Source organism: Pteropus alecto, unplaced genomic scaffold (assembly GCF_000325575.1).
Source record: "Pteropus alecto unplaced genomic scaffold, ASM32557v1 scaffold214, whole genome shotgun sequence".
NCBI lineage: Eukaryota > Metazoa > Chordata > Mammalia > Chiroptera > Pteropodidae > Pteropus > Pteropus alecto.
Window position 1 is genome coordinate 843,004 of NW_006435787.1, and position 15,616 is coordinate 858,619.

At 61.4% G+C, this 15,616-nt stretch overlaps 1 protein-coding gene across 15 annotated transcripts in view; it reads right to left on the reverse strand.

Annotated features, from left to right (window-relative positions):
• Window positions 1–15,616, reverse strand: part of LOC102891693 (tensin-3) — a 117,945-nt gene that overhangs the window by 77,410 nt on the left and 24,919 nt on the right. For 10 of the 15 annotated variants that reach the window (XM_025046487.1, XM_025046494.1, XM_025046485.1 and 7 more), the window contains 2 exons: window positions 10,218–10,329; window positions 5,200–5,237 (listed from right to left, as the gene is read on the reverse strand). In XM_025046487.1, coding sequence (XP_024902255.1) covers window positions 5,200–5,237; window positions 10,218–10,329 — 150 coding nt within the window. The other 5 variants (XM_025046493.1, XM_025046495.1, XM_025046498.1 and 2 more) reach the window with 5 other exon arrangements.

Below are 15,616 nucleotides of genomic sequence, written 5' to 3' on the forward strand. Positions count from 1 at the left end.
GCAATGGCTCCCACCGGGCAAGCGGCCGCCACCGTCGATGGGCCTTTAACAAGGTGGCACGCGTCAAGTGACGTCTTCTCACTGGATTAAGCCAGAGAGAAACCGGACTGCTACCCAGGATGGGGTCTTGTGGACAAGGCACAAAGTGCCCCCGAGAAGTGCGAGGCTTAAAACACTCAGCGGCTCTTCCTGCTCCAGGACAATGTGCAAAAATTAAAGATGAGACGCTCTCCGCGGGGGACGGACGAACAAGCCACGGCCCAGTGGACGATGGGTGCTGCCCCGAGCTGAGGGGCGATGAGCTGTCCGGCCACGGGAAGACCCAGAGGGCCCGCGGACGCACGCGGCGGAGTGGGGGAGCCCATCCCAGGGGGCTGCACGCAGCGAGCTTCCGCCCATGGCAGGTGCCGGGGAAGGGACAACGGTGTAATCGGTGTCGCCGGGGCTTTCAGAGGGTGGGCGGGAGGAGCAGGCAGAGCACGGATTTTCAGGGCAGCGAAACGCTCCGCGGGACGTGACAGTGGTGGACACGTCATCACCGTGCGTCAGGTCCCAGTGCACACGGCCGCGAGCGAGCAGAACGTAAACAGCAGGCCGTGGCCGAGGATGGCTCCCGGGCTGCGACAGGCGCCCATGCGCGCGCCGGTGTACACGGCGTACTCCTCCCAGGCTCACCGGGAACCTGCAACCGCTCTGAAAAATCACACCTGTTCATCCTCAAAAAGCACCTGTCGAACGGTAAAACAGGCCCGTGTGTGTCTGACCCCGGCGGATAAAAGGCCGAAATGGACCTGCAGGCAGCGCCGCAGTCGGCAGCCAGCTCCATGCCTGGCCTGGGGCGAGATCGGGAAACTTGCTGAGTCCGCCAGTTTGAAAATTAACCGCCAGCTCCACCCCCCTCACAGGAGCAGGGAGAGGCAGGGTGGGGGTGGGGCGGGGACAGAGGCAGCAAGTGTCAACGCTCAGTGGCAGTGACACCCAGGGAGACCATGACGACGAAAGGACAGACTAGCAGGGCGCTGGTCAGTCCAGGAGCGGAGCCGACGGCTGCCATCCTGAGCAGGCAGGGTCAGCCGGCCGCGGGGCTGGGTGCGGAGCTGTGCGGCCTCACGTCACCCCAAACCACTGTGTCCAATGGGCTGCCCTGTCTCAGAGGAGTGTCCCCTGCCCGAGGCCACAGGGCACGGAAGCGGGGCCCGGGGTGACAACCGGCCCCTCGAGCCAGCAGTTTTCTGCAGGAAACTTCTCGGACTTTCATTTCACTGACAAACCCAGGTTTTCTGTCCCCAAGAGAGATGTGGGTCCCACTGAATAAAGGCTCCCACTGACATCCCGTGGGGCACAGGGGCCACTCCATCCTGAGCGCAGAGCGTGGCCTGCCTCATTCCGCCAGCCCGTACCTCTGACAGCATAGGACAGGAGCAAGGGCAGAGGGGGCCCCCGGGGCCGCAGGACGGGCGGGAGCTCAGCCTCACAGGTCAGGGCTAGCCGGGAGGCCTCTGCGGGCGAGGGCTTTGGGGCTGCGTCCTCCTTAGGGGACATCTCAGAGCTCCTGCAGCCAGGCCGGGGAGGCTGCCAGAAGTTGGATGACGCTGCCCTTGCCCAAGTCCCCGGGAGGGCGGGGGTCTCAGAGAAGACCAGATAGAAGCTGAGCAGAGCCTCCGAGTGATGCCTGGGGACAGTGCTGGTGGCCCCCGGGGCACCTTCCGGCGGGGGGACCACAGAGCGGGAGGGCCTGACCCGGAGCCGAGGGCAGCAAGGCCGGTGGGCCCTGCGGGCACAGGAGCGGCGACACAGGGTGTCCTCAGGCCCACGTCACTCCACAGCAGACACGAGGGGCCAAGCGTGAAGAGCACATGGACGGCAAAGCCACACTCAGGGCCCAGCACCTCGGACGCCAGGACGCGGGTCCGTGTGACAGCGGGGAGGTCACCCCACCGTCCCCGCGTCCCCTGTCATCTGCCGCTAGAGCAGCTTTACGCTCCTGCTTCCTTGTCTCTGGCCCATGAGTCGGTCAGTGGCCGGGGGAAAACCCACGTCACAGCCCCGAAGGCGGGCACGGGTCCAGGGAGCAGCACGGCCGCCGGGAAGCAGCGTGCCTGGAACCCCAAGCTTTTCGGCCGTCCCACCCCCGTTTTTGCCTTCCCTAGAACCGGAAGAATCAGCACCCCCACAATCAAAGCTAAGAGAAGCCGTTTCCGGGCAGGTCCCAGAGAGGCACCCGCCTAACGCGTGAGGAAACAGGCTCAGGTGCCAGACGTGCTCTAGCAGACGAGGAGCCTGCTGGGGTACAGCCCAGGCGTCGGCCTCCGTGAGCCCCGACGGCACACGCTCCCCTGAGGGGCCATGGCTAACGGCCAGTGACCTCAGACGTGTCTGGCCCATGCCTCGGCTTCCTCGTCTGGCCCTGGCCTGTGGCCTGGCCTGTGTCTGCAGGATGGCTGTCTCCATAGCCTTCGCCCTGCAGAAGGGCACCCGGGGGCCTGGTCGGGAGCCTGACGGTGGCCCCAGTGCCAACGAGGCAATGGCAGTGGCAGTGGGGTGCCCAGGTGCCGCTCCCCCTTCGATGTCCCCACCGGGCTGTGGGCCATCACGAAGGGCCCCGCAGGGCCGGACTGTGTCCTTAAGTGACGCTTCACTGTCTCCCGAGAAACCCAGGCACGCCCGGTAAGGGAGCCGGCACACGCGGTGACCAAGTGTCCGGGCAAGCCACGTCCTGCTCCTGGAGGACGGAGCTGCACCTCGGCTTGCCTCTCGGGCAGCTGAGAATTTATGGCCCTCGTGTCCCCCCGCCCCGAGGCACTGTGGTTCTGGAATAAGAAAGGGCTTTGTCATTGCTGGTGGCGGTCTCTCCTGCTGGTCAAAGGAAAAAAAAAAGAATTCGGATCCAGTTCCGCGCCGTGATCCAGAAAGGGTGAGCGCTCACCCCTCAGCGGCTGCCAACTGCTGTGGGAGAAACGCCACAGCCGGTGACGGTCAAGACGGCTGGAGTTCTCTGAACTGCAGAATTCAATACCCCAAGTGGCTGGCTGCGCCCCTTTAAGGAACGGAGCCAAGAGCAGCAGGCCAGGTCGGGGCGGCCGGCCAGCGAGGCCGCCACAGGTGGATGCACACGCACACACGCACATGCACACACACGCACACACATGCACGCACATGCACACGCAATGCACACACGTGCACATGCACACACACATGTACATGCACGCACACATACACATACACGCGCACGCATACACACATGCACACACGTACACGCACACACACGTGCACACACACATGCACACGCAATGCACACACGTGCACATGCACACACATGTACATGCACGCACACATACACGTACACGCACACGCATACACACATGCGCACACGCACACACACGTGCACACACACATGCACACATGCACACACATGCACGCGCACGTACACACGCACATGCACACGCACGCAGGATGGGAGTGGCAGGACAGGCAGTGGCTCCGGGGCGGCTCCCCTGCCCCACGGTGCTGGAGCTGAGCTGTGCGGGGCCAGCTCACGCAAAGGAGACCCCCCAGGGGCTGGGGGCATGTCTAAATCCTCGCCAGGGTGCGGGAAACTCCCTCTCTGAAATCCTAAACGCTTCCCAAGATGGCATTTACCCCGCGCCATCGCATGGGACCTCCGCTCCGACAGGGGCCTCGGCTTATAGGCACAGGCACACGAGGGGCAACAGCATGTGGGGGGCATGGCAGACCTGAGCCACGCCGGGGGGGGGCTCCGTCAGCGCATGAGCGTGAGCCGGCGGGAAGGGCCGGCCTCCCCAGAGCCAGGCCAAGGTGCGGCTGGAAGTGTCCCCGAGCACCAGCACAGACGCCTGTGCTTGAACTGGCCCCAAACGAAGATCATGTGACATCTCAGAAGCAGGGGATGGCGTTCAGACAGGACAGGAGGGGCTGCCGGCTTGGGGACTGGGTAACAGTATAGCACGAGGTCTGGACTATTCTCCCTACTTTGCATGTGTCCCAAGTTCTCCATGATGAAAAGTTTAAAAAAGAAGTCATTTAATCTCTTTCCTGAGAAAAAAAGGGCTGGATTTGCTTATAGTTCTTCTAACTTTGTGTGTGTGTGTGCGCACAGTGCATTCGTGTGTGTACGTTGTGTGTGCGCACAGTGCATTCATGTGTGTATGTCGGTGTATGTGCACAGTGCATTCGTGTGTGTACGTTGTGTGTGTGCATGGGTGTGCATGTCTGTGTGTGAGTGCATGTGTGGGTGTGCTGTGTGTGTGTGTGCCGGCATGCATACGTGTGTGGGGCGTGCACCGTGACACGTGTGCAAGGTCAGGAGGGTGAAGAAACCAGGACCCCTGACCCTCACGGGGAGAACAGACCCCGTGGAGCCGCCTCCAGCACGGGTCCCTTCCACTCGGCCCCAGGACCAGCTGGAAACTCAGGGACAGCTGGCCCACAAGGTCCCCAGCAGCAAGGGATCCCGAGACCCTCTAAGACCCCGTCTCCCGGACCTCTAGCCTTGGGGGCACAGCCTGGGGGACGCAGGACAGGCCCCTCCAGAGGCGGGGCCAGCCGTCAGCAGGAGGCCACAGGTCCTGGCAAGTGTGGGCGGTGCAGGGCCCTGGCCCAGGGGTGCCGGCGGCTGCCCCATGCCATGTCCAGGCCACCTCACTTCCCCACTAATCGGAACCCGAAGCCCAACCAAGCGTGGTGGGCCTCCAGCGCTTCGTGGGGGCCACTGGCCATCTAACCCTCCAGGGGGCACGTGAAAGCAGGACAACTGCATCTGACTCGGGCCCCCGACCTCCGTGACCGTCTGACCTCCCCAGAATCCACGGACAACTACCCTAAAAAGCAGCCAAGGCAACCTCACGGCCAGGGTGTGCCGAGTCCCTGCCCTGAGAGGCGCCCTGTCGGTGTCACTGGAGGTGGTCGATCGCGGCCAAGGGCTGCGACAAGGCCAGGCAACGGGAGCGAGTTCTCCTCCGAAACCAGATACCGCGGCTCCGTGTGCTGTCATTCAAACCGTGCATTTCACGGCCTTCGGTTTATTCCAGAAATGAAAAGTGCTCGCCCTGCCGCACAGTGCCTGCCGGCCCTTCCAGGGGTTCCGGCTCCGTCTGACGAGGCCCGGGGTTCCCCGCTGCCCCGACACCGTCACCGAGGCCCAGGCGGCCGGATGGCCCGCGGACGCGATGTGGCGCTTACCTTGGTCTCACATGTCCTGTGGCAGGAGTACTTGACGGCTGCAAGAGAGAGAGAGAGAGAGACTGTGTGCCCGGCGGCTGTGCGCAGCGCCTCCGCCTCCCCGAAGCCCCCGCCCTGGGAGAAGTCCAGGCCGGGAGGCTCTGGGCTTACGACGCGCGGGGGCGGACGGGTGTGCGGGGACCAGCCACCGCCGCGCCATCAGCCGCGTCCAGATGGGCCGCGGGTTCTCGGGAGAGGCAGTCACAGCCCCCCAGCAGTGGGTGGCCGCGACAGAGCCCGGGAGAGGAAGGGGTGACTCTGAGCAGCGAAAGGCACTAATCTGCCCGGAAATGACAGCCTCCCCCCGAAGAAGGGCGAGAACCGTGACCACGTCCTGCGAACCGGGGCCGGCGCCTTGAAGCTGGCAGAGCAGGACATTCGAGCGGCAACCCGCCCCGCCACCCCCACCGATGCCCCGGCGCTGACCGGCGGGCGCAGGCCAGCCCGAGTCCCTCTGGGGGTCCTTCCAGGGGCCACTGTGCAAACCCGACCTCCGACGATGCGGATCTGGAGCAGGAACCCCGAGATTCCACAGGCCCGGCCCCCAGAGGCTGCATGTGCCGACACCGCCCCCCATGATGCGCCTGGGCTCACAGGCCTGCCCCTCCCCCACGGCCCAGGCGCAGCAGGACGGGCAGAGGCTGAAGGGTGAAGCACTGAGCCAAACACACCCACCATAGGCTCCCACGTGACTCCAGGTGGGCGCCCCTCGCCTCCCCTGATGAACCCACGGGGACGGCTGTGGCCTGCGGGACAGGGGCCAGGGCGTGCAGGGGCCTGAGCTGGCTTCCCGGCCCTCCCCGGCGGGGCTGCCCTGCACAGGACCAGCGACCTTCCGGGCCTGTTCCTTCTCCCAGGATACCCGCGATGCAGAAAGCCAGCCTCTCGGGGACCTGCTTAGAAAGCGCGTGGGGTCCCAGGAGCACAAGGCCTCGGTCAGGACTCGCGCCCCAAATCCTGGCTCAGCGCTTCGAGGCCCAAGCTTTCCACCCCCATCCCTCTCCTTCCTGTGAGCTGGGGACAGAAATGCTGACCTGGCCAGCTCAGGGCTGAATGCGGGCACAGCAGAGCGAAGCGGCCAGCGGCCAGGGCCAGCAGCGACCGGAGCTCGGGGTAAGAGCGGCCACGGTTACCTTTGCCACATCTACTGTGCCTCCGAGGTTTGTGAGTGTGGTCACAAAGACGAATATTCGTCCTGCATCCCCTGATGGGCACGGCCCGCCAAGGCAACGAGAGGTTCTGTGACCAAGACAGACGGGCTATCCCCGGAGTAGGAGGGACGTCCCGCCAGATGGAAAGGCGGCCAGGAAGACACAGGGCCGGCGGCCAGGGGAAGGGCTGGGGTGGAGAGCGGGGAGGCGCGAGAGGCCGTGGCCTTGGTGTGATTGAGAGTCAGCGCGAGGGACCCCTGCCCTCAGGATGCTCTGTCCCCACGCGGAACTGGGCGGCCGGTCGGCTCAGCAGCCTGGGCCGGGGCAGGACAGTGCTGGAGGCAGCCCGAGACGGCCGGGGCCGGGCGCAGTGCCCTCCCCCGGTGACGGGCCGTCTGCGTGGCGAGGGCCTGGCTGTGACTTCCGCCCTGGTCTCTTGGACCGGGGGCCGCATGGGGAGGGCACCACCTTGCCAGCGCGTGACAGCCACCTTGGACTTGAGCCCTCAGTCCCAGTAGAAGCTTCGGGTGACACAGCCTCTGAAGAGACAGAACCAGCACTGCCCGGCCAGGGACCCCCAAACTCCCGACCGCAGACACGGCGAGCAGTAGCAGATGCGGCTATCGTGGGAAGGCTCTGATTTTCGGGGCGACCCTCTGTGCAGACTCTGAACTGACGGGCCGCCTCGACCCACGGGCTGTGTCACGGGAAGCACAGTGACCGCGGTGTGTGGCGTCCACGGAGAAGGCGGCCCCTAGGGCGCCATGGACACTTCAGGGCAGAATCGTTCCATTCATGAGGCTCACTAGTCACAGTCAAGTCACACCAATCACCACGTGCTCAGGTGGAGGCCCCACAGGGGACCCACTGCTCCCGGGGTCGGCAGTGACCCCCGCAGCACCCTCCCCGGTGTCCCTGCCTCCACGCCTCTCAGCCCACAGGGAGGAAGTGTGAGGGTGCCGGGGCCAAGCGGTGGCCCGTGCAGGCCGGAATTCCAGCCCGTCACCCCCGGCCGCACGCGGCCTGACGCGTCACACACAGAACCAGTGTCCAGGCCGATCCCCACCACTGTCAACTACGGCAGAAGACGTGAGCCCCTCAGCACCGACCCACACCCTCGGGGGCCACCAGCGGCTGTGCCAGTGCCCCCCCTGCTCCCCGCCACCATGCCTCACTTCCCCATCCTCGGCGCCCCGCCGCCCTGCTCTGCCGTCTCTGCCTGGAACTTTCCATACGCCCTCTGCATCTGGCTGACTTGTTTCTTCAAGACAGAGGCAGGAGCCGCCGCCTCCACCAGGAAGCTCTCCGTCCACCCGTCCTGCCACTCCAGGGTGTTCCGGGGCCCCTCGGCCACCTCGTCACTTCACAGTCATCCGCGTGTGTCCATCGCTCCTGACGAGATCAGGCACATCCAGGGATGGCATCACCTGCTGTGTAGTGCCAGCTCCTTGGAACTGGGACACAAACAGGAAGAAGGGACCTGCGGACGAAGCGCTCACCCCGTGACACTGACAGAACCCTCATTGCACTGACCTGGCCGAACTGTCACTACAGCCATGAGGTGCCACAGAGCCCCGGCCTGCTTACTGAGGGGCCTGTGGGCTGTGGGCGAAGCCAGACAGCTCGTCCTGGACACCCGGTGCTGACCCTCACCTGCTCCAGGGCTGCGTCAGAAGCCAGCAGGACCACAGGCCGGGGCCTCCTGACCTGGCCACCACCCCGGGTACACAGTGCCCAGCGAAGGGGGGCTACAGACAGGCCAGACCACCCCCAACACGCTGCACCCCAACACACTGCACCCCGCTGTGCTGTACCACCACACTGCATCCCCACTGCACTACACCCCACCGTGCTGCATCTCGACCATGCTGCACCCCACCATGCTGCACCCCTACTGCGTTGCACCCCAGCACGCTGCATCCCTAGCATGCTGCAACCCCCTACACGCTGCACCCCCAAGGCGCTGCACCCCACCGTGCTGCACCAACATGCTGCAACCTCAACACACTGTACCCCCACCACGCTGCACTCCCACCACGCTGCACCCCTAAGGTGCCGCACCCTCACCATGCTGCATCCTCAGCATGCTGCACCCCAACATGCTGTACTACCACGCTGCAGCCCCACCACGCTGCACCCCAACACACTGCACCCCAAAACACTGCACCCCCAAAACACTGCACCCCCAACACAGTGCACCCCCACCCCAACGCACTGCACTCCCAACACACTGTACCCCAATGCACTGTACCAACACACTACACCTCCATCACACTGCACCCCTAACACACTGCACCCCCAACGCACTGCACCCCCAACGGTGCAGGCCCAAGAGGACAAAATGTTGACTCGACATCTGCCTCTCGCCTCCACCCCCCAGGCCAGACCAGCTCGCGCTTCCTCGTTTACCTTCCTCGTTTACTCTGAGCCTTACAAGATGTAATTGACAGGCAAAATTGTATCTATTTACCGTGTACAACATGATGATCTGATACATGTACAGCTGCAAAATATTCACCGCAATCAAGTTAACTACCACCTCCGCCACCTCGCAGCTGCCATTTTTATGTGCGTGGGGGAGGACGTTCCGGACCTACTCAGCAACTTCCAAGTTCGTAACAGAGCCGTTCGCTAGTCGCCATGCTGTGCACTGGAGCCCAGAATTATTCTTAAAGCTGGAAGTCTGTGCCCTTTGACCGACACCTCCCCATTTTTCCCACCCCCAGCTCCTGGCAACCACCATCATACTCTGTTTCTGCAAATTTAACTTGTTATTTTTTGAGGGTCCACACACAAGTGAGGTTATACAGTATTTGTCTTTCTGTCTGACATTTCACTTAGCAGAGGTCCTCTCGGTTTATCCGCATCACAAATGGCAGGATTTCCTTCTTTTTTTATGACTGAATAATATTCATATATATCTCATTTTCTTTATCCATCCGTTCATTGACAACCACTCAGGCTGTTTCATGTCTTTGCTTCTGTGAATCATGCTGCAGACACATCCCTTCACGATACTGACCCACTGATCCAGAAGTGGGGTCACTGGGTCACAAGGTGGCTCTAGTTTTAATCGCCTGAGGACCCTCCACACTGTTCCACAGCAGTTGCACCAATTTACAATCCCACCATCAGTGCATGGGGGTTCCCTTTTCTCCACATCCTCACCAACCCTCCTCACCTCCTGTCTTATTGATTCTAGGGGCAAATCCCACACCCCAGCGACGCCGCAACGCCACCGAGCAGCCCCAGGCTTCCTCCAGCGCCCGGTGCCCCCCGTCCTCCTCTGCTCTGTGACACAGACCCACGGCCCCCAAACCCAGGGCCAAGGTTCAAGGGAAACAAGAGATGTCATTCCCACATGTCCATCATGCACATTTAATGTGCAAGCAGAGAAAAACAGCAAGTCGCAGCGGCCACCGCGCGCCGGCGGCTGTGTTTACAGCAGGAGCGAAGCCTGCGGCCAGCTGCAGGGAGACGCCACAGCGAACGGGGACTCTGAGCACAAACGTTCTGTTGGTAAACTCTGGCAAGAGGCCAGACGGTGAAAATGAATAACCCAAGTCGCTGACACGAGGGACCAGACAGGGAGCAAACTGCTCTCTCCCCTCCCCCACGCGGCGGCCCCGCCCTTCTGGGAAAACTTCCGAGCACACACCTGGGGAGCGCACACCTGCGTGAGCACACACCTGCCGGCGGGGTCAGGCTGGGAAGGGGACTTCCAAGACTTGCCTTCCGGAAACCCCCGCGAGGTTTTCGTTCTGCGTTTTGCTCGCCGCTCGCTTTGCTTTGGTCGACTCGGCCGAGGGAAGGAAAGCGAGGACTCACCTGGGCTCGAGATCCCTGGCCCGTCGAGAGTCTGTTTGCAAACCCCACAGACTCTGGCTCTTTTGAAGACCTTGTTCTTAAAACTGTGCAGACTTGCAGTCAACTCTTCTGGCTGAAAAAGTAAAGGGAGAAACGGTCAGCTCTTCGGCTCACAGCCTGTTTGCTTTTCCTCGTCCCTGTCAGGGGAAAATAAATCTAGCAGGGTCTGTGAAGAGCGCAAATGGGAACTTTACCAGGGAAACAAGACAGCGAGGAGCCGGCCTGAGACGCGGGGACGCCGGGGCGGGGGGCTCGGGGGGGCCCCCCTGCCAGCGTTCACGAAGCCGGAGCCCTGGGAGGCCGCGCACCCCCGCCGGGCTGTTACCCCCGGCCGGGCGCCCGGGAGGGCCACCCGGTCACGCTGGAGCCCCAGACCGGAGGCCTGCGGCCACCGCTCCTGTGACAAAGCAACCCGCCCGCGTTCCCGGGGCTGTAACGCGGTTACTTCTGGAAGAAATGACGAAGGAGCTGCTAGAGAGGCGGACTGACGGACTCGCCGGCCCCCTTGCCTCTCCGGGTTGCGGGGCGCCCCTGCGCAGGAGAGGCAGTCGTCAGACCCCCGTGCTCAGACCTGAGGGCGCTCCCGAAGCCTGCTGCAGCACCCCGTCCCTCACACACACTGTCCTCAGGGGGCACAACCGCCCCTCGCCCACCTGATCCGCGTGTGCACACTCAAGGCTCACGGCTGTGTGACGATCTCGTAAAATTCAGTTTGCCTCAGAAAGCAAGTACCAATTGCTGTGCCCATCTGCTGGCAGTGACAGTAACGGAGATCCACGTGGACCACTAAGGCCGTCACTCACCGACAGAGCGGCCCAAACTCACCGAGAACAGGAACTGTTCCCAAGAGCGTGAAATGAATGGTACGACTACTGTGGAAACCGTCTGACAATTTCTTATAAATATTCTTAAATTTACAGCAGCTCGACGACTCCTCAATTCCAGTCCTACGGACACTAGAAAGAAAGAAATGCAAAAATCCACGACAGACTTGTGCAAGAACGGTCAGGGCCTCCTGACTTAAAGTGCTCCAAACAGGAAGTCACCCAAATGTCCAACAAAGGAGCCTGGATAAGCCAAGCACGGTGCAGGCACACACGGGACACCGTTCCTGAACACGCACGAGCGACTAACACACGTCCCACCACGGGCGAACCACAGAAGCGCTAATACGCCGAGTCAAAGCAGCCGGACTGTGAACACGTCTATTTATAGGATGTACGTGAGCGGGCAAACGAATCTGCCTTGTTCCTCCGAGGCAGAAAAAATCAGGTGAGCCCTATGACCGCCCAAGATTCCTGCATGGACAAAGTCTCCAGGATGCAGAGCAGGAACGGGAGCCAGTGTCCTACCTGGTCGGGGAGAAGGAGCTAAGGGTTCAGGCAGAGCGAGGCAGCAAGAATTCACCCCACACAGTGCCGGAGCACGGAGCGCAGCACCGAACTCTCAAGACCTCTGTGCTCAAGAGGGCCCTCTGCGGCCTTCAGCCGAGTGCTAAGGAGCACATGCGTGTGTGCGTGTGGGCACGTGTGTGTGTGCACGCGCATGCGTGAGGGAGGACTGGAGAAGGCAGCGCTCCCGTGCGCGACCAGAACACCCGAGGCTCACGCAGCACTGCCCAGAAAGCGCGGAGGATCTTGCCTGTCGGCGGTTAACGGGCAACTCTAGAGCGCACTGCCCCTCTCCTGCCCACCGCATCTAGAAAACGGTACTCAAAAGGATCGAACTCTCTGTGAGCAACCTACTGCATTTCAGAGCAAGGCGAGAATACCCGTAGGAATGACCAAACACCCAGCAGAATTCTGAAGGTCTGGGATCCGATCAAAAACGATCAGGCGTACAAAGCGACAGGAAAACACAGCCCGTGATGAGAACGACCAGTCGACTGAACGTGACCCCGAACTCATGGAATTCGCAGAGATGCTATTAAGAGGTATCGCAACTGCATTCCGTAGGTTCCAAAACTGAGTAGGGACCTTGAAGGTATAAACAGGTCCAAATGAAACAACCATAGAAGAAAATGCAAAAATCAGAGGTGAAAACACACTGGATAAAATTATTGTGAGATTAGACACTGCAGGAGACAGATTAGTGAACTGGAAGAGATCCGCCACGCGCTTCCCCAGATGAAGCCCCGAAAGAAGAGACAGCCTAAGTAAATGAATTAATAGATAAGCAGACAGCGTCGGTGGGACAACTTCAGCAGCCTGACCCACAGCAATTAGGGTCTGTCATTACTGTATGTAATTACTGTATGGTTGGGGGGGCTGGGATTTAAAGAAATAATAGCCGAAAGTTTCTAAAACATGAGTTAAACTATAAACCCATAGATCTGAGAAACTCGACAAATCCAAAATATAAGAAATGTGATGGAAGCTACATCCAGGCCATAATCGAATTGCTCACACCTAGTAACAAATAAAAAAATATTAAAAGCACTCGCACGGGGAAAAACGAAAGACGTTACATACGGGGGACCAACCGTTAGCAAAATAGCAGATTTCTCAACTTAAAAACAAACAAACACCAACAAAAAACAAGTAGATGGTGGAGCAACATCAAATACTGAAGGAAAATCTGTCCATCGAGAATTCTGTACCCAGCAGAAGAACCTTTCACAAGTGAGAACGAATTTCGAAATTCTTAAGACATACGGCAGCTTCAGGCAGCCACCCCAACTCTAAGGCAGCCTTGATCCACCCCCGCACGCTCTCTGTAATGCGGGAGCCAAGTCCAGCCCCGCCCACCCGTGCTCCCTGAGCCCCGGACCCCGACCCTGCGGCGGCCTCAGCGCTTACTACCTCCTGAAGTTTTGCTGCCTTTGGCAAACCTGTCAAACGAGAGAAAGTGTCCTGCACCAAGCAGAAGGCTTCTCACCACTTCTGTCCCCCAGCACGTCACAGCCCCTCAGGGGAAAGGACACCCCCTGCCTCCCGCCCGTTCACAGATCTACCGTAAACGACCAGAGGCTAAACTGGGCACCGGCTGCGGGTGCCGGCGGGGGCGGGGGGTGGGGGGTCACTGGCGCAGTCTTACAGCAGCTCCGCCTAAGCTCCACCCCAGACTAATTAAAACAGCTTCCCTGGGGGCGGGGCAGGAAGCCGCTGCTTTCCAAGCTCCGCGGCGATGCCGACGCGCCGCCAGCCCGCCAGCCACCACTGCGGAACGCGGCACTGGGGACGTCTGTCCCGCATACACTGCCGTCACGTGCGTCCGCACACGTGCGCGTCTGGTGCTTTGAGACGGCACGCTTTTGGAGAGCAGGGCCCCTGTCTTCCGCGCCTTCCAGGGGCGCGGGGCTGCGGGATGCCAGCCTGAGACCACACAGCCACGGATGAGGCCGAGGGCTCGGCCCGAGCCCCGCCCGCGTCTCGGGCTCAGACAGGAGCCGGCATTCAAGCATCTGACAAACGCGGCCTTCTACCGGAATCCGCAGCTGGCGCACACTTCCCCCCTCGTGTTTGTTATTTGTTGATCTGCCTTCTCCGCTGCGCCCCTCCGCTGCTCAGATGCAGGACACCAGGCTCTCACCCTCTGTCCCCCGCGGCCCTGCCCAGCGCCCGCAGACAGTAAACCGTGGGCCCTCAGTTAATATTTGTTGGCCAAATGAATTGGCCACAGTCTGTGGGCCAAGGGGCGGACACTGTGACCTTTCATTCCTTACAAACACCTTTATTCCAACCCAGGAGAAAGAGGCACTGTGTCCTGAGGTTTTCTCAGCCGCTGGGCCACAGCTGGGAGCTGCCGGGGGAAACAGCGGAGCTGCTGTTGGGGGCTGAACCCATTTCTGTGGCCGGACGCCCGAGGGTGCATCTGGAGAGCCGATGACATCTGCTCAGGGTATCCGCGCTAAACCTCGCTAAACCTCTCGGAGGTGAGAGGCGCCCGCCCGCCTTTGTTCTCACCTGAGATCCTGCTTTCATTTTTCCCAAAGAGGTGGGGCCGACGAGCCTGGGGGAGGGGAGGCGGCAGGACGAAGCACTTAGCAGGCTCGGTTCAGGAATCTAAATGGCATTTAATTGTTTGGAGCAGCGGCTGGGAAGACAGCGGCCGGGCTCCATTCCACAAGGGCTCCCTGAGGGCTGCAGCAGCCAGTGCTGGTCTCCGCGAGGGTTTGGTTTGGTTTTGTTTTTTTTAAACAAAGATCTGTGAATTGGGGCAAGGAGGTGCTGCATGTGAGTGCTGAAGGGGACCCTCCGCTCCGCTCTGCTCTGCGGAAATGCAGGTCTGCCCAGACCTCGGGGCTAGGTCCTCCCAGCTAAAACGCTGCCGCGGCAAAACGGTCACCCAACAAAGCCCCGTCAGCTCAATCCGAGCTGTCTTCCTCCCAGAAGAGAGGGCCCCGGCGTGCATTTCGGTACCTGGGAAAACCTCGCCAGCGTCCCAGGAGGGCAGACGCTCCAGATCGGCTCCACTCTGAAGTTAGACAACCACAAAGCTTCCCACACCGGCAGCGCGGGCCTCAAACCCCCGGGGCCATCCTGACTGCAGCCTGTCCACCCACGGGCAGCCACGGGACCCAGGCACAGGGACACCCTCCCCCACACCACACCCCGTCCTCCAGCTTCCTGGAAACAGTCCAGCTGGTAAACTGAAAATCAGAACACGGCACAACTCAGAGTGACGGAAAGTAGCTGACATTCTGGCGACCTCACTCCTCAGAACCTTACCAAAGTTTCCAGGAAAACGCATGTAACAAAGGCCTAATTATCAGACTCAGAGAAAGCGCTGCTCCTGGTGGCCTGCCCCTCCCGCATCTGCTGTTAGTGCGACCGCGGAGTGGGTCCCACGGACCAGGAACCTAAGTGGCGGGAGGAACTGTGCTTCGGCAGCAGGCCGAGCCCGCCAGCATCTGCCTGGAGCTAAACTAGGCACCTTTTTCCTCTGCTGGAAACTCGGGCTGCGCAGCGAGTCTGCGCGTAAAGGCCAACGTTCCACTTCCCTTCCCGGAGCCGAGTCCGCGGAGGCCGGAGCCAGAGGCAGCTGGACTGAAAGTTAAGCCCGAGCTGTCGCCCACTCCCTGTGGGCTCACCAGGGCGCCGCCTCCCACCAGGCAAGGCCCCTGGGCCCTCTCTCGTCCTCTCCTGCGTGCAAACACAAGGGTGCACAAGCGCACACAAGGACACACACGCACTCGTGGACATATGAGCCCACGGGCGCGCGCGCGAACGTGCACAAGCAGACAACGTGCACGGGCACACGTACAGACTTGCACGAGCGTGCAGACAAGGGTGTGAGGGCACATAGCACGCGCGCACACCAGCCAGAAAGCGCTCCTCTCCGAGCGCCCCAGCCGCGCCCGCTCCGAGCACCCCGCGCCCCCGCGCCCCGCGACCTCGTTCCCCTTCCTGCTGTGTACT